Here is a 25,047-nt window from a genome sequence, read left to right as displayed (position 1 = left end):
CGCTGCCGTATACATGAAACACCCGATGGGTACATGCAATATGTGTCTGCGTCTGAACTATTCACGGGGCTGAAATTTGGCACGAGTGGCTGCTTATACGCTTGCGCTAGCCCGCTGCACGATACAGTGGACCTCTGCGGCCATTTATATAGCTCAGGAAGCTAGGCTCTCATTAGCATTTGATAGGGATTTGCACATGGACGGTTTACGACCAACGCTACGATTTAGGATTTGGCGTACCCCTTTTTATATATTTTTTATCCCTCCTAATCAAGCTAATCTGGTCTGGACATCTTTGCCGGTTTTCACAATAGTGCTCGACGTAGTTCTGTACGCCACGTACACTACTGTAAGTCACGTTACCTAGTTTGAACGCTTTTGCAAGAAACCCAGGACAATGTAAGGGTACAGGGCACCAATATGCCACCCAAATCCACAAATTTTGTTGTTGTGCTACGAACAATGGGAATTATGAAGTCATGCTCAAACCATCGGAAAGCCACGTGTAGGCGCTTTGGCTATCTGTTGCACTTGAGTCGAGCGAGAACGGTCTTATGGCTACTAAAAAAATCCACATATTTTCACGCGGAGCTCCCGACAACCGAACCCATTTGCCGCCCTAACGGGTTTCAGCTACAGTACGCGTTTGCGGAACACACCCATACTATGCCGTTAACACCATGGCGGGGGAGTGTTTGGACTACAAACTTTGTAGTCTGTACCCGTCGAAGCAAGTCACGAGCCTGACGTCACCGGACGATACGAAATTGGTGCCAATGTATACGCCCAACGGCCTGCGCACAGGATGACTGTTGCACCCTGAACGCAGGTTGGGGTGCCGAAGGTGAACGCAGCTTGCGATCGGTGCGAGCATCTCCTTCATGTTGAGCGTGCCATTAGCAGTGTTCTTGTCGATGTCGACGCTAGGCCTAGACACGCAAGCGCAGACGTGTGAGTTAGAGTGGTAGGCCTGTTTCATTTGTAGTGGAGAAGCATCGTGCATCCGCCGCCTGCCCTAAAGATCTCGCGGGAGATGCCGGTATGGACCCCAAATGAAGATGCCGGAAGGTCTTGCGGCCCCCAAGGTCGGATAAGAACTGAAGGACTACTTAGCGAGCTCAGCGAACCAGATAACGAGTGGGTAGATGATGACTGCGGAAAGAGCGCTGATAGGACGTGAGGACGTGAGGACGCGAAGATCTAGCATGCTGAAGAGTTCGTTGAAGCGTTGATATTTAATCCAGCTGATACACGTGGCGAATTGGTTCCCTCAGCAAATTGGTACCCTGTATCTTTAGTAGACGCGCTGTGAATTCTTCAGGCAATTTAACAGTTGCAGTACCGATATTTATTAGCAGGTAGTTTTTTTTTAGGCGCGGGCTGATCCTTACACGATCTATAAAATAAAGTATGAGATGGCCTAAGATGTGAATAGTTTGGATGAGGTTATAGCTTGTGCCCATTGGCACGCAAACTGGGCCCAATGGATGGAGAGCTTGCCCGCATGCAGCTCACTCTCGCACTTGGCCCATCGGTTGAACGAAACATCAACGGTAGCCTCGTCGATCTCAGTCAGCGTGATGCAGACTCCCCCTTCGCGGACCCACTCGACGTTGTTGAGAGATTTCACAACTTCGTGGTACCGAGCATTAGCGTCCGAGCCAGCTGCAATAGCTCCGAAGCGGACAACATGCCTCCCTTCTTCATCAATGTAAGACTGGTGCTGGTCGAGATGCAGATAACGGGGGTGCACTGGGCCTGGGATGTTCGTAACCACCACGAAGGCGCCCGTATCAAATTCCTGCAGCACTTTCGTTGACACATTTCGACACTGGTCACTGGTCCAACCTCTTGGTATGACTAGCAGCGTCCGACCCCGAACACACGACGTGGCCAAACTCTCACCTGCTTCAGCTGAGGAGCAGCTGAGGCGACTTGAGTATTTTCTGTGGACAATGAGCGCATCGTCGAGCCCACTTCGAACAATCGGAGTCCGATAAACTGTCCACCCAAACAGAGTCCCCGTACGCCAAATTGACTGCCAAAATGGTCTCCCAGTCCTTGATGATCGCATCCACTTCGTCTCTCGTGAGCGGCTGGAAGTGGAAAGACGCCTCTCCGTTAGGAAAGCATATGCGTCTGTCGCGAAACCCGGGATGTACTCGAAGAGGTAAGTTGATTAGTGATAAAAGTTAAACGACATGCAAACTACTCCTGGAGCCCTCGGCTGCTCTTGCTCCTATTGTAGTGTCTTTCATGCGATTGTAGGCGCGTGCTGGCGTCCACTGCTAGCCCGAGCTGCGTGCCTCGGGGTAAGCGATCCTCGTGGCGCGTGCTCTCGGACTATTAATTGGTCCGAGCCAAGCCGCTGCTGTCGCCATTGGTCCGAGCTGTCAACCAAAGCCCGAGTGACGCTCGTCGACACCCAGAGCTTGAGCGTGATCGGCCGACACTGCCCCCAAAGCTCGCAGGTGGCCTAGGCGTTATTCGACTTGCTGGAGCAGGTCATCGTCCGCGCTGGCGATGGCGTAGTCACGGACCTTTTTGGGGACGTCCTGGAGGAGAGTGGTGAGAGGCTCCCACGAGTTCTCGATAGCTTGTAGCCCCATCCATGAGCCCTGAAGCTCCCAGCGTTGCAGAGCCTGGTTGAAGCGGTGGTCACAGATCGCATCCATGCCTAGCAGCATTCCTTGGCTCGAGACCAACTCCATCAATTCAGCCGTCTGGTTCAGCTCTGCGTCAGCGTAGAATTTAAGGCGAGACGTGTGGTGGAGTGGATCCGCTGGAATTAGCAGGGATCCCACACTCACACACTGCGCCCAGACACCGACTAACGGAGGGGGGGTACTCGAATAACCGTAGGTTGGTGAGTGGCTCACCTTGTGTACCCGTCGGCGGGCTGGATCTGTCTGTCGTTGACACGAGATCGCAGCGGGTGAACTTGAATGCCCTTGGCGGGGACTTAGGGAGATGTTGGGGTAGATCCGCTGTGGGGGTTTCTTCACGCGGGTCTGGGTAGGTTGATCCTTGGTCTTGGCCGTAGATCTTGTGGATCCGATAAGTATTATACTAGATCCGGAGTTGTTGCCTTGGTGGGGGTGTTGTATCATTTTCCTTTACGTCGCTTGCCGCCTACTGTTAGCGAGGAAGTTGGGGGGCGAGGGCCGAAGGGCGCGAGCTGCTGGCCAAGCTACCCATCAGTCTGCCACGTGTGCGGGGGGCAAATCACTTGATTAAAGTATGGACCAATACTAATCCCGATACTAAGGACCAAGTATGTGGTTCCCAAGCAAATTCGACTCTGATTTATGTTAGCCTATGCCCTGCCTTCCCATCCGACTTGGATCCTATCCATGACTGGCTCTCCTTCCTGCCTAATTATCCCAACATAGCCACTGTACCCATAAACTGGTACGGATCCGCACCGAATCTAGGGGGTCCTAATGTAGATGACCGGATCCGTGTGCACCACACCACTCGCACCTGATCCAACATCAACCGTCCTGATCCAGCAACCGTACCCCCCCATCCAGCAACCATGGCGTCATCTGAGGGACTGGACACCGTCACCAACTGTCGGATCCCATTACCTGGTCAAATGGCGGATCCAGTTCCATCAAGACCATTCTTGAGCGGATCTTCTTACCACATCCGCCCCTGGGACGAGGTCGCTGCTGCACAACGGCATCACCTCGTGCCACCTTTGATCCGCATCATTTGAAGATTTCCCGCAGAACCGGCGCAACCTCTTTTCGCCGCCACTCTTCTTGATCATGGCTCGGACCCGCCACCGCCGTCCTGCGCCTGGACGTCCTGACGCGCCGGAGGCCCCGTATGAGGCCGATGCTACTGCGCCGAGGACGCGCGTGGCCGACACCGTCGGATACGGTCGCTCTTCGGACCCCCCACTCACCCCCCCACCCCCCTCCCCCCGCCCCCGTGTGTTATCTGCGACTCCGCGCCTTCCGACCCCATTGTGGCGAAGCAACTTGACATTTTCCTGCTTACCGCTGCCCGGTGGCTCTGACAAGAGCACTCGAATGGTTCGTGTGGGAAAGAAGGGTTGATTCACGATGGTGTATCTGTGGAACGCCCGAGCATGATGGAGGAGATGTGGAGTATGGATACCTGGTCGAGTTTGACCTCAACTGGCCGGAGGTGCGCAGCACCCAGTCCGGCCCCGACCTAGTCTGACGAAGGGAGACCATGAAGTGCCCCGGTGAACGTATCCCGGAGAGCTACCCTTCTTGGCGAGGCCAAGGCATCCCAAGGTACTTCGAATCCCCAGCAGCTCGAGTGTGAAGCTACTCAAGTGTACCAAGCCATCGACACCCTGAATTGTGCCACCACCATGTTGAAGATGAACATCCAGGATACTGCGACTACGAAGACCCCGAGTGTGGCCCGACAATGAGTTGAGGACCTCAAGCAGCGAGACCAAGTGGACACTGAAGCTCGTGGAGACGACGGCACAACCGACAGCTCGAATGGAATGCAACTACCCCGAATGACGGATGATCATCCTGAATGGACAACGCCCGGAGTGCCCAAGTGCCGATCATCCTGAATGGACCATGACTGCCCTGAATAGAGAAGCCCAAGACACTGCAGATATCTGCCAATGGACCAACGCCCAGGAACGTGCCAAGTCAGCGAAGTCAGCAACCAAGGTGCCAGTTCCGAGCGTGACTTGGTTTCACTATGGAGAGTGAGCCAGTCTGAGTTCGATGTGTCAGCAGTGCAGCAGATCCCCAGGTCAGGCACCCGAGTCCCTCCGACATCAAGTGATGAGTGTGTGCCCGACGCGACGCCCGGGTATACTGAAGCCAAGAGAACCCAAACAAGTGTATGAAGATATGAGCAGAGGAGACCGCGTGAAGAATCCAGCGGCCCTCAAGGTAACAAGATCATACGAAGAAGAAGAGAAGTATACAACGAAGAAGAGAGAGATACAAAAGAGAAGAGAGATAGCCAAAGAGAGAGAGAGAAGAGGATAAAGATCAACAGAGTTTGTTTTGCGTTCAAGTGCACAAGTGCCTGGTTCGTGATTCGCCTAAGGAAAGCCGCCGCCCACGGGAGAGTGTACCGCCTAGGAGACCACGAGAGGGTGCACCATTCGGAGCCCCGCTGCGAGCGTTGAGTAACGCCTGGTCCAAGGCCCTCGAAAACTTCTCACTGCATCATCAAGCCAAGTCAGGTACCCAAAAGTATTGCCCTCTCAGGTCGATACACCTGTTTCATTTCCCAGTTGTGGCGTGCACTCTCAGTGTGCGCTTGCATTTCATATTCCCTGTGTTTTAGAGGTTGTGGCAATCGCCCCCTAGGACCCGATTGTAGATTGCGTGTGGTAGGAAGGTACCTGTATTGTTCTCCTGACATTCAGGAGTGGTGCGCGTGGGGCATCCCGAATTTACCTGTATTCGGGGTGCAACCTAAAATTGACAGGCTGCATATTGTGTGTACAGACTCTGTATTGATATTGGTTATTTTGGAGAAGGTCTTTGCTCGTGATCTCACTCCCATTCAGGACTCCCGGAACGAGTAGCGTCCGGAAGTTCTCTGCATTCCTGTATCTTTGATCAATTGCGATTCCCAAGGTTGAAACTCGGTCCACCGAAGATAAACGACACCTATAGGGATTGCACAAGGTCACACGTCAACCGGAGCTTATATTCATTGTGAGTTTCGGGTTTCCGTAAGCTAAAACCTCCCGGGTCTAAGCCTACCGGACGTACGCTATACACCCTGGACGATAAAGGCGTTCACCCGCCTCGCCTCAGTTGGTGCGCGTGCCCGGATTTGGTTGCCTAGGGTTTTGACCGAGTATTGTATATTGCTTGAGGATCTTTAAGGGGTGCTGAGGGTAATAACCTACTAACTCTTGAGGTTCTGGCTGGAAGTGGAAGCATACGCGAATGGGGACGCGGTGGACGCACGGATGGCGTGCGACGCTCGCGTCGGACTCAAGGGATGCCGCCGGAAGAGCAGCTCTCGCTCGAGGAAGTCGAGCGGAATGCTCGCCGGACAAACGCCGCGAGGCGCAAGGCTGGTCGCGAGGAGAAGGAGTCGACGGAGGCCCAAGATCAGCCGGATTCGGAGCCGGCGGCCCAGGATGCGCACCACGTGTCCCTGGGTGCTGCCACCCCGGATGACGAAGAGAAGGTCCCCCCGAGTGGCTCGGAAGTGAACTCCACCCCGGACTCGGAGGTGGAAGTTGTGGGCGTGTCCATTCCGGATGTGCCCGCCCAGGCGTCTGTGGGAGGCACCGTGAAGGTTGAGTCGTCGGCCGTGGATAAACCTTCGGGAACGTCCCGGCCGGCCCAAGATGTGATCGTGCCGGACGACGACTCGGATGAGTCCCTCACTCAGGCGCGCATGATCAAGGAGGAGAGTCCGCTGCTGGCCGTCCAGGAAGGTCCGGTACCCAGCTTGCTGAACGCGACTTCGCGGTTGAGATCATCCGTATCGATCGTGCCTCCAGAAGGGCTGCCCAGGGTGGCGCTGACGAGCGGCTCCCGGATGGTTTTTGACTTTACTGATCCGGGTGACGAATCCAGAATCCCGATGACCGCCCAAGCTGATGCTTCTCGGATTCCCGAAGTGCGGAGCGTTCCAGCCGTCGATACATTATTCCCTGCATCACCAGTGCCAGTAGCCCCGGACGATGTCGTTATGTCGGAGTCTGGCCGCACCGGGGCGCAGGTCGAAGATGTCCCGGAGGCAAGCCCGCTCCAGAAGGTCAAGCCCAAGCAGCTCCTCTAGCGCATCCGGTTCTGAAGATGCAGACCGTCGAAGCCGCCGAAGTTCCAGATACACCGGGAAGCCAATTCGCTCGCCGAAATCGGTAAAGCCGTCACGTCGGTCAGCGAAGCCCAAATGGGATGAGCAAACCCCAATTCTGGACGACCAAGTTGTACTGGACTTTGCCAGAACGGTTCAGGACACTGTGGTCCGAATGGAGGCGAGTGTGCGGGAGTTGAAGCAACAACTTCAGGATACGGACAGCGTCACGGACCGGAAGATTGAGGCTGCCAACGAGAAGATGATGCGAACCTTCCAGGCTTACCAAGCCACGCAGTTGCTGGCCGGTCGGGAAGAAGCCTCGGAGACCCAGTGTGTTTTGGACACCCGGACTCCAATCCAGGTAGCCGTGGAATAGACGTCTGCAGCGAAGACCCGCGAAGGCGTGGAAGCCACCCAGGAGGACGCACTACAGCACGCGCGAGAGGCCGTGAATGCGGAGCACGCGCAGGAAGAACACCTCCGGGTTGACAGAGGCGGCAAGACGAGTCCAGGATGATGCGAGGCTACAGGCTCAGGAAGACATGGCGCAGAGGGTCCTGGAAGAACAGCGGAGACTCTTGAAAGAACAGCAGAAGCTTTTCGAGCGGAGGTTGGCACTGCTGGAAACAGCCCAGTCGCGAGGCAAGGTGGCTGATTCTGATCCTGGGAACGTTCGGAGAACGCACTCTCGCGACACTCGGACAACATCATCCCAGGTTCAAGGTGCTGAAGCAACACCCATGCCTGATCCGATTGTTCAAGTCAAACAAGAGACGAGGTGCCTGACTATGCACCAAGAATCCAGTGGCGTAATCAAGGACACGCAACAGAGAGACGGGTCAAACCAGATGGCCGATCTGCCGCAGCCGAGCTTCATGCAACCTGGACCTCTATGACTGGAGATGACTATGCGAAGGAAGAAGTGACATGCAGGACTACCCCGCCAAGCGCATCCCGAGGAACAACAGCCGTGCCTGATCCGGAGTCCCATCGTGATTGGAGGTCCGAACCTACGGCACAGCCCTCCAGGAAGAGCTCGCATTCGGAGACTTCAGACGACTCGGAAAGCTCCTAGGACGACAGCTCGTGCTCGGAATGTAGTTCTGAGGATTCAAGCGACTATGGTTCTGACAGCCCGCGTGAGGACTCCGTGGCAAGCGTTGTTGCGCTGGATGGCACTACCGTCGTTACTTACTGGCCGCACGTGGATGCAAGTGTGTTGCATGACTTCGGCCAAGGTGAACCGCTGTCTATTCGGCGTCATTGGTGGGAGCGCTTCCTGAATCTCGCTTCTCAAGGTGGCTGGTCCAACCGGACGAAGCTGCGGGAACTCAAGCTGAAGATGCCACCCGAGGTGCGCGACTGGCGCGGTCAGCTACCCAAGCATGTTCGTCACGACTGGGCGCGACTATCCAGGACGTTTAAGCGTGAGTACTGCCAATCGACGTCGCCGAAACCCGAACGGTACTATACCATGAGTTAACGCAGCGACGAGAGCACCTTGGCATTCTTGTACCGCCTGAATATTGCCGCCGATCGAGCCGGTGTACACTTTCGGAAGTCCGGCAAGCAGTGTGAGCTGCACATTCGGCAGTACATCCGGAAGCTTCGTTATGGCCAACTCAAGACTAGCCTGGAAGGTCATCGGTTTGAAACGACAACAGACCTGGAATACATCCTGAAACGATGCGAGGACCTGCGCCTAGATGTTGAGCATGACGACGTTGGACTGCCGCATTCGCAATTCTTCAAGGCGGGCGAAGCCGCTCGAGATCATTTGGTGGCGAAGCGCCGAGGCGGAGAGTATGCCGCTAGGGACGGAGAAAACGGAGTCCAGAATGCCGCTAAGCTGGTGAACGCCGCCACGGATGGTCGAACAGACCAAGTCCAGGATGTCCGAGCTGAGAACTCCCTGAATGTGCGACTGCTTCCGAAGGCACGGCTTGTTCAGGAAATCCCCTTCGAGGTGGAATATTCGGGATGGCCATATTGCCCTTCAAACGTTCCTATCCAGCAACACCATCGACTTCAACCGCGTCCGGCCTACCCGCCATGGAACCAAGAGGACTACGACTCGTTCTACGATGGATGTGGTAGACAGCCTGAAATGCTCCGGGAGAACCCGAATTACCGCTGTCGCCATCCGTTTGGACATCCAGATCGAAGTAATGTGGCGTCCCGTACCGAGGTGTGCTACCCGCTTTGTGGTGGAGGACACGTGTCCTACAACGGCGAAAATGGTCAGGGGCGGATCTCGAAACGTGAACTCGACTGCAGTGCGTCGCGGTATGCGTCCACCCCAGGGGCGAGTGCTAAGGGGTGAATTCAGGCTATACAGCCTGGGAGCGCGACTCGTAGGCTATAGCCACCCCGAATGGACAACACGAGCGGAACGGAAGTGTGATTTCGACGGAAACATTTTTGATTGCGATTGGATTATTGAGAGCGAGGCTGCGGCGAGTACGCCCGGGAGAGGACGAGCACGTACGCCCCGGATGTAGTGCCTGTTTGAAGCTGCGGCCCGCAATGGCTAGAAATGGGAGAAGATGCTTCGGATGCCAAGCGTCTGCGGGGGGCCGAATGAAGACTGGTGCAGTTGTCAGCCGATCGCCTCCAGGGGCGTCGGTTCCGATTCGCTGTCACCGTTGGGATTTCAGCCCGCGTAGCATGTCTTGGACGTGAACAGTGGACTTGAAGCGACATGCGCGCATGTTTGTGCGGTGGACTACGATCCGCAGCAACGGTGAAAAAAGGAGCGGAGACGGGTCGATGCTCAGTGATTCGGGAGGACATTGAAGTTCCGGAAGCAACGTCCCCAGGCTCGCCTGGTGGTCTGCTCATGGCCTTCCACCTCGGGGATCGCATTCTCTGTGGAAGCCCATAACCAGAGGGGCGGTTGTGGCGAAGCAACTTGACATTTTCCTGCTTACCGCTGCCCGGTGGCTCTGACAAGAGCACTCGAATGGTTCGTGTGGGAAAGAAGGGTTGATTCACGATGGTGTATCTGTGGAACGCCCGAGCATGATGGAGGAGATGTGGAGTATGGATACCTGGTCGAGTTTGACCTCAACTGGCCGGAGGTGCGCAGCACCCAGTCCGGCCCCGACCTAGTCTGACGAAGGGAGACCATGAAGTGCCCCGGTGAACGTATCCCGGAGAGCTACCCTTCTTGGCGAGGCCAAGGCATCCCAAGGTACTTCGAATCCCCAGCAGCTCGAGTGTGAAGCTACTCAAGTGTACCAAGCCATCGACACCCTGAATTGTGCCACCACCATGTTGAAGATGAACATCCAGGATACTGCGACTACGAAGACCCCGAGTGTGGCCCGACAATGAGTTGAGGACCTCAAGCAGCGAGACCAAGTGGACACTGAAGCTCGTGGAGACGACGGCACAACCGACAGCTCGAATGGAATGCAACTACCCCGAATGACGGATGATCATCCTGAATGGACAACGCCCGGAGTGCCCAAGTGCCGATCATCCTGAATGGACCATGACTGCCCTGAATAGAGAAGCCCAAGACACTGCAGATATCTGCCAATGGACCAACGCCCAGGAACGTGCCAAGTCAGCGAAGTCAGCAACCAAGGTGCCAGTTCCGAGCGTGACTTGGTTTCACTATGGAGAGTGAGCCAGTCTGAGTTCGATGTGTCAGCAGTGCAGCAGATCCCCAGGTCAGGCACCCGAGTCCCTCCGACATCAAGTGATGAGTGTGTGCCCGACGCGACGCCCGGGTATACTGAAGCCAAGAGAACCCGAACAAGTGTATGAAGATATGAGCAGAGGAGACCGCGTGAAGAATCCAGCGGCCCTCAAGGTAACAAGATCATACGAAGAAGAAGAGAAGTATACAACGAAGAAGAGAGAGATACAAAAGAGAAGAGAGATAGCCAAAGAGAGAGAGAGAAGAGGATAAAGATCAACAGAGTTTGTTTTGCGTTCAAGTGCACAAGTGCCTGGTTCGTGATTCGCCTAAGGAAAGCCGCCGCCCACGGGAGAGTGTACCGCCTAGGAGACCACGAGAGGGTGCACCATTCGGAGCCCCGCTGCGAGCGTTGAGTAACGCCTGGTCCAAGGCCCTCGAAAACTTCTCACTGCATCATCAAGCCAAGTCAGGTACCCAAAAGTATTGCCCTCTCAGGTCGATACACCTGTTTCATTTCCCAGTTGTGGCGTGCACTCTCAGTGTGCGCTTGCATTTCATATTCCCTGTGTTTTAGAGGTTGTGGCAATCGCCCCCTAGGACCCGATTGTAGATTGCGTGTGGTAGGAAGGTACCTGTATTGTTCTCCTGACATTCAGGAGTGGTGCGCGTGGGGCATCCCGAATTTACCTGTATTCGGGGTGCAACCTAAAATTGACAGGCTGCATATTGTGTGTACAGACTCTGTATTGATATTGGTTATTTTGGAGAAGGTCTTTGCTCGTGATCTCACTCCCATTCAGGACTCCCGGAACGAGTAGCGTCCGGAAGTTCTCTGCATTCCTGTATCTTTGATCAATTGCGATTCCCAAGGTTGAAACTCGGTCCACCGAAGATAAACGACACCTATAGGGATTGCACAAGGTCACACGTCAACCGGAGCTTATATTCATTGTGAGTTTCGGGTTTCCGTAAGCTAAACCCTCCCGGGTCTAAGCCTACCGGACGTACGCTATACACCCTGGACGATAAAGGCGTTCACCCGCCTCGCCTCACCACGTTGTCCGTCATGCCTCTCGCGCTGTCGCTCGACCCGGCTGAGGTCACGTCGGCTGCGTTGTTAGCCGTAACCAACCACTATTACACGGTGCTGGGTGCTTTTGACGAGCTGCGCCATGCGTACACCCTTACCCGCCAGCACAACAAACAGCTTCACGCCGCACCCGCCGCCACGCGAGAGATCGCAGATCGCTTCGTGACCTTCGTCCAGCGCAAGTACAACGCCAGTTAAGACAAGCTAGAAGATGCGAACTTCCGGATGCCGACGCCATGGCATCAATGGATCGCATGAAGGACCAGCTGCGCCAGTTTGAGGTTCTCAGGATCGAGCATGAGCTGCTCCGAGAGACGTCGACCGAAGCTTACGACCGCCTTCAAGATTACGCCGCTCGGCTGGAGCGACGGATCGAGGGCCGCGTGATTGATGGCGAGCTGGACGGATCCGTCCTCCGGATCGCTCAAGACTTGAGTGAAGTGCGTCGTGAGAACGCAGATCTCGCACGCCATGCTGCCGATCACCACAACCAAATTCGCTCCGCCCAGGCCTCCCGCGCTGCAACCGCCGCTGAACTCGATTAGTCCCGCTGACAGTGTGACCAGCTTCAAGCGCGGCTCAAGGACCGGTTGACGCACGCGCAGAAAGTGGAGGCGTCCAACCAGCAGCTTCGGGAGGATCTGCGTGCCATGACTGGTGGGGACTCCGTCGACCACTCGCTCCGGTTGGAGATCCATGTGCGGGGTGAGCGGATCCACGAGTTGGACGGGCTTCTCGATCGCGTCGCCGCGCACCTGGACCGACTCCAGGAGGATCTTCAAGCTGCCAACCGCCGGGCCGACCTGACCGCCGCGGCGGTGGAGCGAGCTAACGAGGCTGCGAGTAGACACCATGATGTTGTCCGCGACACGCAGCGCCACGCCCGGGATCTTGAGGATCAGTTGGGCCAACTTCGCCAAGCCCGGGCCCAGCACGCGCGAGAGTATCAGGTGCTCTCATCTGATTCCCGCCGGTCGCAGAAACGATTGACGCAAGCTCATGCGCGGGTGGCTACGCTTGGGCCGTTGCAAAGCGAGAACAGCGCGCTTCGCGAGGAGCTACTTAGAAGGGTCCTACCAGGCGACCTACACCTCGGTCGCGAACCCCTTGTTAATATATAGAGATCTCTTAGCTGCAAGTTTTTAATCGAGGAATTTTAGGTGGGGGTATTTAATCGGGATTTACATGAGACACTGCTCGCTTTGCTAGTACCCCACCCTCTAATAGTGCCCCACCCCCGTTGCGTGGGTGGGTGTACTAACTTACATGTTAGTACCCCAGGGGCACAATTAGAGGTTTTACAGTCTTTAAAAAACTAGTATTGCCGCATCCTCACGGCGATTGGTCGCTTGGGTTGCTAAGGGGGCAATGCTACAAAATATTATATGGAATATTTGCAGCACCACCCCCATTCAGTTTTTTTACCAATAATAAGTATACATTTAACCCAAGTATACTGCTGAACCTCGCAGAAAGAATGGTTAATCATTTCAAGGGGCACTTCTTTTGAAATTGAAACGTAGTTTTAGCCAATCAAGACGCATATAATTGCAAAATATTACCAAGAAGTAAGCATTTTTGAAGAAATTGATAGCTTTTTTAACGGTAATTTGAGCGTCAAATGAGAAAGACCGAAAGTATTTTTTGTGTGTTGAGGTACGGTACTTGGAAAATAGAAACATACATTTTTAGCGTTGTTTTTTAAATTGTGATGATGGGGGGAAAATTAAGTATTATGTAGATGAGTTAGTTATGCTTCGATCCCAACATATCTGTCGTTTGGACAGCACTTATAACATGCTAGGTACCTGAGTGAGCAGTCGGTCGTGACACTACGTATTCTGGGTGTGAAATTTAGGATACGTAGTGATATATGGTGCTTACCAGGGAACTCTATACGCCGGACGATCAGGCTCCATATAAATGTTATTGTGGTTTCATTTCGATGCATATGATTTTGGGGGGGTTAACCCTTTAGTTAAGATGTCCTCATCTAGAAACCTCATCTAGAATCTATAGCTGTGGTACGATATATCGCAACGAAGGAAAGGCAAATGCACAGTCAGCAAGATTTCCATGACTTAAATAATTGTTAGAAGCGTTATAGTACTAGTTGGACTGTCTAAGATAGCATAGTATCTCACTGGTGGAGAGTGGATTTGGCGTCGGAGAGCGCAAGTGGGCCACTCTCGGGGGTCGGGCAGGCGACTCTCTAGGGAGGCTGGAAAGATATTTTATCTTGATTAAAGCCACTCTCGGGGGTCGGGCAGGCGACTCTCTAGGGAGGCTGGAAAGATATTTTATCTTGATTAAAGTATACCGGGGAGGAAACGGACCCAGGATCATGGCAAATGAAGATCAGCGTGCGCGCGACTGGAGCGGCAGCACGAGTGCAAGTAGGAACACGGCCAAGTACTACAAACACAATCGACGTGAGGAGGTGGGCGAAGAGGCTGAAGAACCGCAACACTACGACGCTCGTAGTCCCGCAAGAATCGTAAACCATGCATCGGAGCATGCATGGTGGTTCCAGGGTGGGTGCTGGTTCCCAAGCGAAGCGTATGATGGAGATGTGATAGCTGGTAGGAGTAGCTGCCAGGGACAAGAACGAAGCCACGAGCAAACAACGAGGCGCAGGTGGAAACATGAGGAGGAGGAGCCGCAGAAACTGGACAAGCCTGTGAAGGCGATCGTGGAGGAGGCTGCAACACGAGCCGTAGCACAGATAATAGTTGAGCTGCGCACGAATGCATTGCTGGGGATGCGACTGACAGCTATGGCGGAGGAAGCTGCGAAACGAGCTGTAGCACGACATTTTGTTGATTTGCGCGCGAAAGCACTGTTGGACTCGCAAGGAAATACGGCAGAGCTCTGCTCGGATGAACCACGAGAGAAGCAAGCTGATGCAGACGGGCTCAAGAAGAAACAAGGACTCCTCGCGTGGCGTGAAATTCTGAAGCACAAGAACATCAAGGTGCGCAACGTTCAGTGCGTGAATGGCAAGGTGCGAGTACAATTCTATCGCAGCTACTGGGCAGCAGGGGATCGTGGTCCTACGACTACAAGACCTCCGCTGAGAAGCAAGGTGCTCGAAACCGAACTGCAGCAGGAACACTACTCCGGCGACTACGATGGTGAACCCGTGTGTCCGACTAAGTGGGTTGGACTACAATCATGACAAGGAACGCGCTGGCAAGGCCAAGAATGGCGACAATAACCCCCCGTGAGCTTTGGCGATGATGAAACTCTTCGGCTAGGTCATTGACTTACTGGTAGGATAGTTGTGTTGCATAGGTTGCATATTTTCTTTTCTTTTCGGCGCCTGCCGCGGTTTGGTATCCTAGGGGTACGAACATTGTAGGTGGAGATGCAGCTGTGCGCGTCTCCGGGAGTAGGTTGCCGATTAAACCGCAACAAATTCAAATTCAAGAGTATCTCACTGGTGAATTGAGGTTACACTGTATAGTTGGAAACGCAACTTCTAGATACTAAAAGTTCAGACCATCTACAGCCAGGTTTAGCACTACTATTCACAATTACCAGCCGCGCTGCGCTTGGCTGGGCGCCCCTTCAGCGCCCCCGCTGTTCGCTTCGCTCACGACATGGAGATAGAACATTCTGGTTAGTACAGTCCTCGGTTCGCAGGAATGCTCGGCGCTGGGCCCGCCTCCGCAAATACCGCGCGGCCCTGCTTCGCTGGCACCCCGCGCGGGTTTGCTGTGGCTACGCGACCTCGCAACCGCTCGCCTCCGTTGGTAGGCCGCTACCGCGGCAGTAACACTTTTACCCTGTTCATCTGCGGTGTAGTCGCCGATAGGCACCCGCCGCTCCGCATACGCCTACCCTGATTTGCTGGGACAGCAAGTCTGATTTAATGAACTACGCCGTCAAATCAGACCAACCAGGATGGGTGCATGCCGTAAGAAGTCTGTAAAAACTCTTTGACAACACTATTCAGACGTACTGATGCAGCCATTTGAGTTTAGTTATTACTACCTCGTCAAGGACCTATTTCAATGCATTCGATCATCGACCACAAAGCCTACCTAAAAGCCCACTAATGCATGCAATCACATGGTGCGTCATACGAAGGGTCGCCACCTGGGTTACATAAAACTTTATTCCAGAATTTGACGGGTCGCGAGCAAGTGTCTGCCAAGGGTCCCCTCCAAGGATCTCCGGGCCCTTGGCCTTCCTGAGGGGAATCCTCCCTAGGGAGCCCAGGAAGGAGCATGGTGGCTGCAGCGACGGCTTGCGCGTGACTATGGCCGACGACGGGAGTCGGCACAGGAGCAGCTCGCGCGCGACGACGGCGATTGCGCTTCAAGAGGGCGGCGACTCTATGGGTCGTTGCCACGGTGGTGGGAGGCCCACTCTTTCAAGCTTGCGGCAGGCGACCGCGGTTCAGGCACTCAAGCCACGCCTCCACGGAGGCATTTGGGCGATGTCCTTCGGGATGCTGCCGTCATCCGATGTTGTTAGAGCCTAGGCTCACGCACCCTTCAGCACGCGCCGGACGAACGCGATCAACGCTCAAGTCAAGTCTCCATGGGACAGCGGCCGACGGCCGCACAACAGGAGGTGCAGGGCCCCTGTCCTGTATCTGCCGACCTCGTGGGTGGCGAGTACGAACCACCTGACCTCGCTTGAGGTCGCGCTTTGCACTAATTTTCAGACTCTCCCACCAGACTCTGGTCAAGAGAGCCCCCTCCCTAGTGACGCTTTGCACAGGTGGGGCCCCCGGTCTTTAGTAGTCGTTAGCGATCGTATTAGCTAAGTGACATTAACGATCCTTAATTCAAAAAACGAAAACATAAAACTTTGCCCTACTGTTAGATCGCTGATAAAAGGTAGCTTTCACGGTTTACTGTTGTAAAGAGCCGTCAGTTGAACATTTGTGTTCGTAAAACGAGGTAATTTTCGCTCGAAATCGCCTCCGACGGGGAATGAAAATGGTATCCCTTAACCTGTTTTCTGTATGTGTCTATTTATGGCTGTAACAAGAGGATTGGGCTGGTAGTGCGCCTGAATATGCAATTTCGTCGAAGCAAACCAAAATTGTTCGGTTAAATGAACAGAAACTTGCCAACATTTGATACGCATCTGCTGCGCCTGCTTCGCAGCCGCAGCATCTGCGGCGCCAGTGCTATTCACGGCGCGCCCCGGAAGTGATGCAGATGTGCACAGCGATGTAGTGCAGCGGGTTGTTCTTAAACAGCGCGTGGAGCTGATCCTCCGTGATCTCCTCGCCGAACTCGAGCGCCACGTGCAGGTGCGCCATACGGCCCTACGAGACTGGAAGCCGACACCTGGCGGTTGGCCGCATCCATGAGCGTTGAGCTGCGCACGTACGATCAATAGTAAAAATGCATGACGGTTTACAGATTCATGCTATTTCTTCGCGTATTTTCAATATATTTTTGCATTGAATGATGTATACTAGATATTGATTGGCCATCGGCACCCAACGTTGCCACAAAATTAATTTCTCCGAGTAATCCTAAGAAAAGTTGTATGAAAACGCGGTGAAATGATGAGTGATCTGGACTACAGAGCGCTCCTACGACCACCACCTACGAGCGGTGTCCCGGTCCTCAGTTCAGCTTTTTCGGTCGCTGCAGCAGCCAACCCCCCCCCCCCCCCGTGCTCACGGTAAAAAATTCCGCTGCTGTGGTGCCGAACTAGCTGGACTCACCTCGCCGCAGAACCACCGAACGGACCGACACTCAGACACCCCCCCCCCTCCCCTCCTGCGACCACCGGTATGTCGCCGCGCTACCTACCGTGCCTCGCTTCATCATCATCTCGCCTTTGCGCATGCTATCTTAGCCGCATACTGCTGAATGTGTATTAGACTTTAGCATTATTCTATCTTGGTCGCAGCGCGCCAAACAGCCTCCGCGCTTTTGTAGATAGATCAAATATTGCTGCACAAACTACTTGCATAGCAACTAGAAAACCGGGTTGCCCGCTATCGGCAAATACCCTCTCCTCCTTCATTCAAACATTTCAGAGCTGGCACCTTCGTACTTAACGTTTACTCTTAAGCTCTAGAAACGAATATCCTACTGAACTAGTTTGCCACTCCACCGAAAAAGCCTCTGCTTTTACGTGAATTTCAAGAAACCATGCGATTTCTGAGATTATTAAATGACTTTACTTGATTTCAGTATACTTTTACTTCATGTGCGCCACATATCAGGTGCATCGAATTAATCCTGGTTGGGCTGTCCATACTTCGTAACCGAAGCACTACCAGGAAAAGGGTGTAAGGTGTATTGTGCTTTGCACGAACTTTGGCATGCGATTAAGGGCTCTAAACCAACGAGCAAATCCTTCCTGGTGATCATATCTCGCAGCCTAACTCTAAGTTAACAGACCGCGACAGCATCGAGAGGTGTTTTTGCTATAACTTTTCCGGATTACATGCAATTTGACCCAAATTTTCAGAGCTGCTTTGGATTGTGCTGTGTATAATATACTGGAAGAGCTATGGATAGACCGCGTCTTGCGACAGAGAAGCAAGGGCACATTTATCGTCACCTACCCACACCTGTATATTATCCAATGATATCCGGCTATTTTGACTGGATAAACTTGTACCCCGCCAAATTAGATATTGCCTACAGTATCAGTTTGTCAGATAAATCGGGGTTACCGTAACCAAAAAATGGGTTGTGTAGTTCGGTGACAACTGAGCCACTTTACCGCTCCGAAGCAAGCACGCTGGTATCGAGATGCCTCCTTCCAAAAGAGCGCGAACTGAGACTCCTGACGCCGAGGCGGAAATCATCGCAGAAGCTCAAACTTACACAACAGATAACCGCGGTAGAGCTCTCACGCTCCTGGACCGTATTGACGCCCTCATCGTCACAGCCAACTTGAAGTCTGGCGCTGTCATTACGTCAGAAAGAGCCACTCGCAGTCAAAGTTGGCCGTCTGTTATCGCGCTCAGCCAACACAGTCCGTCCGATTTGGAATGACTTTGCCAAGTATCGGTCTCTACCCGTGGCATCGGCGTCATCTAACCGTGAGCAGAAGCCGTCCCGTATATTGGCGACTGTTGATATGGAGAGGTCTGTGCGCGAGTTTATTCGTGAGCGCAGCGCGATTCGTGAGCGCGCGGTAGCCAAGGACGTCATGCACCACCTCATACAGCAAGAGTTGTTAGTCGTCGACGTCACCGACAGTGCCGCTACGGCCTCAGCGCTCCGCACCGTCCAACGCTTCGTAAAACGATGTGGTTGCAAGCGGGGAAAGCGGAAAGGGTCGACATATCGGTTGTCAGCTGAAAACGAAGCTAAGCGCGATAGCTACGTGCAGATGATGGCATGTGAAAGTGCCGATCGCGTTCGAACGGTTTATCTCGACGAAAGTTACATACATCACAACTACTCCAGTCATAATGACTCCCTTTATGACCCGACGGACCCCAACGTGATAAAGGAGAAACAAAAGGGTCGCCGATTTTGCTTCATCGCTGCCATTATCGACAAAGACCGTAACCTCCCGGATGCCGATCATACTGAGGCTAACAAAGCACAGTTTTTGCCGGAGACGCTTGACATTTTTGAGGGAGGCAAGCAAACTAAGGATTATCACGGGATGTTCAATCATGACTACTTCAAAAATTGGATTGAAACGCTGCTCGTTTGTCTGGAAGACCGCCAACTGCACCACTGCCGCATCGTGATGGATAACGCAAAATATCACAAGAAGATGCCGCCCAACACCCCCCGAAAAGGGAGTCGGAGATCCGACATGCAGGCTGCTTGTAAGTTGTATGGCTTGCCTTACGCTGAATCTGATACAAGGGCGATCATGTGGGAAAAGTTGTCACGGCACATTGCTGAGCACGTGGAGCCAGAGATTGTGACTATGGCGAAGAAGAAGGGCCACGAAGTAGTGTTCACGCCTCCACACTACTCTGATTTACAGCCGATCAAGTATGTGTGGGCAAATGTAAAGGGAGAAGTTGGGCGCCAATACACCAAGGATACTACATTCCAACAGGTCAGAAGTCGGCTTGATACAGCTTTCAAAACTTTGTCGTCGAAAACTGTTCAAGGCTGCATTGACAAAGCAAGAGCCCACTTGTTGGATCTGAATGCTCAGATCAAAAGTTATGATAGCCGCAGTGAAAACGAGGATTCGGACAGCTCCGAGAGCGACGAAAGCAGTACTACACTAGCTAATATTTTAGATAGCCATAAGTAAGTCTAGACACTGATTCTAAGAAATATGATCCGATACATTTGTAGCCCTGTACGTCACCTTTCGATCTATCGGTGGAAGAATGAGGATAGCGAGCATCCGTCCAGAGTATCATTTCTCTACGATCATGACTCTGCGACTAATCCGCTGCCTTATCATTGGCCGAGAAAAATCATAGGGGTGGTAATGATTGGCCCAAATGCAAGGCAGATTTATAATCAGCGCACATATTAAGGGGTGGTTATTATATAAATCAGGGAAAATTGGACTGCTGTTTCTGTGGAAACGACGCCGTGCTAAACAGTGAGACGCACATTTTCGCAATCAGGGAAGCGAGGCGGTTTTTGTGATACCAAAACATGTAGGGGTTAGAAAAAACATCTCGATCGTGTCGTGGACTGTAAAGTTAACCCTTTCGCGAGCATCCTCAATAAATTATAGTATACAACTCATTGATACTTCCTTCTAAAAGGGCGCTCTAGGCGTCCTTTTACAAAGTTACGGAGCCTTTTCGGTGTGTCTCATGGGACATGCCATCTACGGTGATTTGCAGGATACATAAGAGTGTATGCGTATGACTTAGCATTTGTATAGACAATGATTACATGATGATTACTCTGCATACCGATTATGATTTGTTTTAAAAGAAGGTTGATTACTAGCTTGAACTTGTGCAAAAGGGCACAGGATGCGCCCTTTAAGAGGGGGTACACTCTACCGTGTTTTGGAAAATCATCTAAAGGGCGCTTTCTGTATCGCCTATCTTCGCCTTGCCTTAACTTCGGCCCCTGCACAACATCAAAACTCGGCCGAAGATAGTGGTTACATTTGGCGGCTTGTGTACACTTGGATAAACTATAGTTGGATATTCGTACCCCCAGTAACTTCGTCCCGAAGCTGGGATTGACTGAAAAAGAAAATAGGAAGGGACTGACCACAACAAGGAAGAGGAGGCGGCTCACACAGTGGGGACACTCGCGGGCTCGGTGGTGTTCGCAGACTCGGTGGCGCTTGAGGAGATGGTGGGTGGCTTTATAGTTGGTGTGCTCGTGGACTCGTGGCGCTCATGTTGTTGTTGATGCTCGCAGACTCGCTGGTGGTGCTCATATAGCTGGTGATGCGTTCGGAGCTGGAGGTTTTGCGGGGCTCGCGGACGTGGTGGTGCTCGTGCAGTTAGTGACGCTCTTGGACTCGGTGGCGCTCGCGGACGTTACTCAGTGGTGCTCGTGGTGATCTCGAAGCTCGCTCGTGGACTCTGTGGTGCTCGCGAACTCGTCGGTGCTCTCGGACTCTCGGAGATCGAGGTACACTCGGAGCTGGTGGGCTCATGTAGCTGGTGGTGGCCGTGGGCTCGGTCGTGCTCGCGGACTTGTTGGCGCTCACGGGGCGTGCGATGTTCTTGGAGCTTGTGGTGCTCGTGGCCTCAGTGGTGCTCGTGTAGCTCATGTCGCACTCGGAGCTCGTGCTGCTCTCCCAGCTCATGGCGCACTTGGAGCTCGTACTGCTCCTGGAGATCTTGCTGATGTCAGACCTCGTGGGGCACTCCGAGCTCGTGCTGCTCTCGGAATTAGTCTGTGGTGCTCGCGGATGCAGCGTTGTTTTCGGAGCTCGTGGTGCACTCCGATCTGGCGGTGCTCATGTCGTTGAAGCTGGTGGTGTTCTGGTGTATCGAAGGTGGCATGACGTGTATTCAAGTTACATATGCATTGTGTAATCCCAACTTGACCAAGAGGCCTCCAACTATCTCACTCATGCTGCTAAGAACCTGATACGCGGTAGTGAGCGAAACGCCGCCCGCTGCTGATCAGTTAGCTCACCCCAGGCTTTGACTATACCGGTAAGTTTTCCAGAGCGACGGCGCTTGCGCTGTGTCCTTCTTTTGCATCAGCAGCTTTGGTAAAGCCATTGACTAACACTGTTTTGCACTGACTTGCCATGTTTTTCATTGCAGATACCCATTGAACCCTGTCCACCTCTCGCGATAATGCAGGAACTGGTGGGATGCTGGCTAAGTCGGCAACGTAGGCAACGATTTTAACAGCTCGAAGGCAATCCTTCTGCCCGCGATTTCCTCGTTCCTTTGGAATAGAACCCAGGCCTTCTGTGTAGAACTGGACGAGAACATCGGAGAGATGCCTACCCTTCAGCTTCGTCAAGCTAGTGGGCCACGCCTTACCAAGCTGAGGGGATCGCAACGAGAATCCGCCAGAAACTTCAGCATCTGGACTACCTTCCGTCGCATTGGTGGAGGAAGCGTTGCCTTCTGGTTGACGATCAAGCCGTCGAAGCACAAGATGTAGCATGCTCCTGAGCTCCTCATTGGAGGTCACCAGCTGCTGGTGTCCTATGAGTAGCCGTTCCAGCGTTTCGGCAAAGGTATGGAATCCAACAAACTGCTCTGCTTGCTCCTGGATTGTAAGGCTGTCTCTAACATGTTGTATCGGAAGTGAAAGGATGTTGTCGGTGACAAAGCGTTTGCGAATCTTGCTTCCCCAGTCAAGCAGCTCATCCTGACATTCAAGCTGCGAGTGTAGAGTGGAATGTACCCGCTCCAGTTCTTGGTGGACGATGTGTTGCGGTGCGACAGCAAGCGTGTCGCGGTAGTACATCAGCAGAGTCGCGGTAAGACAGTCCGCGAAACCTTTCGGTGCGATCTTGGAGAAGTGAAGCAACCGTAGTGCTTGAGCAAATGTACTGACCCTTGTGAATGTCTGATGTGATTCTTTTTCGAAACAGGCAAGCGTAGGCGGGTGACCAGCCTGCTTTGTGTCCACCCACCCTCCGAGCACCTTTGCAACGTTCTGGTCGCTAGCCGCCGTCGGCGATATGTATTCGAGTAAGGTAGCAAATCCATCCATGGACCAGAGCCCCCGGTGGGCCAAATCAGCCAGGTTGACGCTAGCGTTGGAGCTTGCATGCGCTGCGCCACCTCGACGCGCTGAGTGTGACTGTAGGCTTTGCGTCAGCTCTCGCTTTGTGTCGTACTGATACACCGATTCTAACACTCGATTAATGTATGCAGCCACACGCTCGTCTGTTGTAGCTTCAGTCACTTGCGAGAGAACACACGCGGCGAGGCATTGTATGGGTCAGCAACCAGCTGAGAAGCCAACGTGTGAAAGGTATCGAGCTCCAGCAAATCGGAGAGCAAAAAATTGAGATAGTCTGTTGCTACTGCACCTTGATGCTATTGAAGCAGCACACAGGTCAATTACTTATTACAATGCTAAAGCCAAAGTATATGCACGTACCGTGTCAGATCAATGAGATGAAAACTACCATGCCAGTGCAAGTCCGTAAAGTGTAGCATTCCTACGTCGGGGCTACGACCAACTGCAAGCCACTGGTTGTTAAGAAGAGTGCGGTCAAGTAGCGCCTTCTTATCGTCTTTGAGAAATAGTATGGTTGATATTGAGCGAAGATCATCAATTGTCATGGGTGGAGCTTGGTTCTTCAGCTTTTTGCCTTCCGAGATGGCAAGCATGAGATATTGCTTTTGCAAATGGCGTCGGCAACGCCGATACCACTCGGGGTCACTGCGGAACAGGTCCGTTCCCATTTTCTCCTCCAGTTGTCTCTTGATAGTTCATCGATGTTTGCCAGTGGATGTCAGGATCATTGAACAGAAAGGTAAGGAGCTCACCAAGCATTTCCTTAGTGACCTGTGCTGCCCTCAGCGTCTCCATAGTTAGGTTGGTGTCTATGCATTTTTTCAAGAAGGTGTTGAATTTCGCACGGGCTGAAGAATCTTGTTTTCTAGAAGAAGGCCCCAACTCACTCTCCATCAAGTCCACGATGGCTTCGACATCTCCATTGTCGGCGTGGTGCTGCGAGCAGTTTTATCAAACGCCCTTTCATATGTTACTAGAATGGTGCTCTAATGTTGCTCGAACTTTACACTTATCTTCGGCGACGACGTTAACCAAATACACTACTGTATCCTTTTACAGCGAAAGGGTTAAGCAAGTCAACTCGCAGCCTAACTCTAAGTTAAAGTTAAGCAAATCAACCGAGCGGTTGCCAAGAAAACAAACTGATAAGGTCCCCGATAGAATGGCGCCATAATAGTAAGCACCGATTTCGGCGGGGACGTTTTCTTTCGCTCTCTTCGTCGTGGCGTTAAACCAAGCTCGAATTTCAGAGCACGGCATATAGTAGCAGTAGAAAATTTCTACTAGAAATGTTTGGTGGTGCAGGAAACGCTGGCTTTAAAGCTGCTTGCAGCTCCTCGATATAAAAACAGGGATGTTCTTCAATATTGTAGACGTAGTTTAGTACGATAGATCGCCAACGCATGTCAATCATCGACTAGAAAGCAATCAGACAAAGCGAGCGAGTTAGAATTAGAATGTCAGGGCCGTAGTATTGTCGGATTTACTCCAGCCATTCAACGAAAGTGAGCATAACTCAACGTTAACTCGTTGTCTTAGCAGCTATTCTATCTTAAATCGACGAGTTAGCCTCCTAACTCAATGATGGGCTATTATAATCACCGTGATTTGCGAAAACAACGAATTACGTCGTTGTTTAGACAGAAAGCATGCAAGGCACAATAGTAAATAAGCGTAAGAAGTCTAGTGTGTATTTCATTATAGGGGGGGTTCTACGGATAAATTTGCGAGTGTGATAGCGGCTTTGCCCCAATAAGAATTTGCAGACTCTCGCCCCAACCATGCCGAATAGTCAGCTTTTTTTTTTCGTTTCAAGGTTGAGGTGAGATTGACTTTGTTGTGGTTTGGTCGGCTGCCTGCTCCCGGAGACGCGCACTGCTGTCTTGAGATAAGATTGAGTACATTTAACCTACTATTATCTAAGGTAACGACCAGCGAATCAAGCCTAAAAGTCAGCACTAAATGCGGTAGTGAGCGATTGCAAGGAGCGTAGCCGCAGCAAACCCGCGCGGGGTGCCCGCGAAGCAGGGCCGCGCGGTATTTGCGTAGGCGGGCCCAGCGACGAGCATTCCGGCGAACGGACCCGCTGTCGCAACTGGGGGTTCAACCCCGTATGATGTAAAACTCGCAAGGCATAGTTTAAGATAACGTATTCGCTGTCCATGCTAGAAGCTAATCCTAAGAATCAATCAGAAAGACGCGCTGTCCGTCCGTCACAAAATCGTCACGCTTATTCACTAAGTACGATTCCTACTAATTCCGATTAGCTGCCGAGCGAAGCGAAGGTGGCTCCGTCGCCGAAGGCGACCCCCTCATACGATATTGCGGGGCCGCAGGACCCGCCCCGGCCTCTGTAGTACTAACCTAACATTGAGAGTAGTGCAGCGAGCCGACGAGGCGAGCGGAACGGGTCCGCCCTG

General features: G+C 52.9%; 7 protein-coding genes across 7 annotated transcripts; 5 read left to right on the top strand and 2 right to left on the bottom strand.

The window, feature by feature from the left end:
- Positions 1 to 1,420: 1,420 nt before the first annotated feature.
- Positions 1,421 to 1,965, bottom strand: PHYSODRAFT_301341 (hypothetical protein; the record flags this gene model as incomplete). Its single annotated transcript, XM_009529623.1, has 2 exons — positions 1,421 to 1,801; positions 1,906 to 1,965. 2 exons carry the CDS (start codon positions 1,963 to 1,965, stop codon positions 1,421 to 1,423), a joined length of 441 nt encoding a protein of 146 aa, XP_009527918.1.
- A 1,573-nt stretch (positions 1,966 to 3,538) lies between these two features.
- On the top strand, positions 3,539 to 4,414 carry PHYSODRAFT_332585 (hypothetical protein; the record flags this gene model as incomplete). Its single annotated transcript, XM_009529622.1, has 4 exons — positions 3,539 to 3,667; positions 3,735 to 3,878; positions 4,099 to 4,158; positions 4,256 to 4,414. 4 exons carry the CDS (start codon positions 3,539 to 3,541, stop codon positions 4,412 to 4,414), a joined length of 492 nt encoding a protein of 163 aa, XP_009527917.1.
- A 1,556-nt stretch (positions 4,415 to 5,970) lies between these two features.
- On the top strand, positions 5,971 to 6,762 carry PHYSODRAFT_253977 (hypothetical protein; the record flags this gene model as incomplete). Its single annotated transcript, XM_009529621.1, has 1 exon — positions 5,971 to 6,762. The coding sequence occupies one exon, from the start codon at positions 5,971 to 5,973 to the stop codon at positions 6,760 to 6,762; it is 792 nt and encodes a 263-aa protein (XP_009527916.1).
- A 4,996-nt stretch (positions 6,763 to 11,758) lies between these two features.
- Positions 11,759 to 12,643, top strand: PHYSODRAFT_301340 (hypothetical protein; the record flags this gene model as incomplete). The annotated part of the gene is made up of 2 exons (XM_009529620.1): positions 11,759 to 11,962; positions 12,089 to 12,643. The coding sequence occupies 2 exons, from the start codon at positions 11,759 to 11,761 to the stop codon at positions 12,641 to 12,643; spliced, it is 759 nt and encodes a 252-aa protein (XP_009527915.1).
- A 1,223-nt stretch (positions 12,644 to 13,866) lies between these two features.
- Positions 13,867 to 14,700, top strand: PHYSODRAFT_301339 (hypothetical protein; the record flags this gene model as incomplete). The annotated part of the gene is made up of 1 exon (XM_009529619.1): positions 13,867 to 14,700. One exon carries the CDS (start codon positions 13,867 to 13,869, stop codon positions 14,698 to 14,700), a length of 834 nt encoding a protein of 277 aa, XP_009527914.1.
- A 4,583-nt stretch (positions 14,701 to 19,283) lies between these two features.
- Positions 19,284 to 19,739, top strand: PHYSODRAFT_501590 (hypothetical protein; the record flags this gene model as incomplete). Its single annotated transcript, XM_009529618.1, has 1 exon — positions 19,284 to 19,739. One exon carries the CDS (start codon positions 19,284 to 19,286, stop codon positions 19,737 to 19,739), a length of 456 nt encoding a protein of 151 aa, XP_009527913.1.
- A 947-nt stretch (positions 19,740 to 20,686) lies between these two features.
- On the bottom strand, positions 20,687 to 21,382 carry PHYSODRAFT_286127 (hypothetical protein). The gene is made up of 2 exons (XM_009529617.1): positions 20,825 to 21,382; positions 20,687 to 20,758 (listed from the first exon to the last, which is right to left on the bottom strand). Exon 1 carries the CDS (start codon positions 21,216 to 21,218, stop codon positions 20,910 to 20,912), a length of 309 nt encoding a protein of 102 aa, XP_009527912.1. The 5' UTR covers positions 21,219 to 21,382; the 3' UTR covers positions 20,687 to 20,758; positions 20,825 to 20,909.
- Positions 21,383 to 25,047: the final 3,665 nt, after the last annotated feature.

This window comes from Phytophthora sojae, assembly GCF_000149755.1.
Source record: "Phytophthora sojae unplaced genomic scaffold PHYSOscaffold_4, whole genome shotgun sequence".
In the NCBI taxonomy this organism is placed as follows: Eukaryota; Oomycota; class Peronosporomycetes; order Peronosporales; family Peronosporaceae; genus Phytophthora; species Phytophthora sojae.
The sequence above is the reverse complement of the archived record's forward strand: the minus strand, read 5'-3'. Positions and strand labels throughout refer to the sequence as shown.

Excerpts from the sequence above, each read along its gene's own strand:
- PHYSODRAFT_286127 (XM_009529617.1), bottom strand. The coding sequence starts at position 21,218 with ATGAGCTGGGAGAGCAGCACGAGCTCCGAGTGCGACATGAGCTACACG.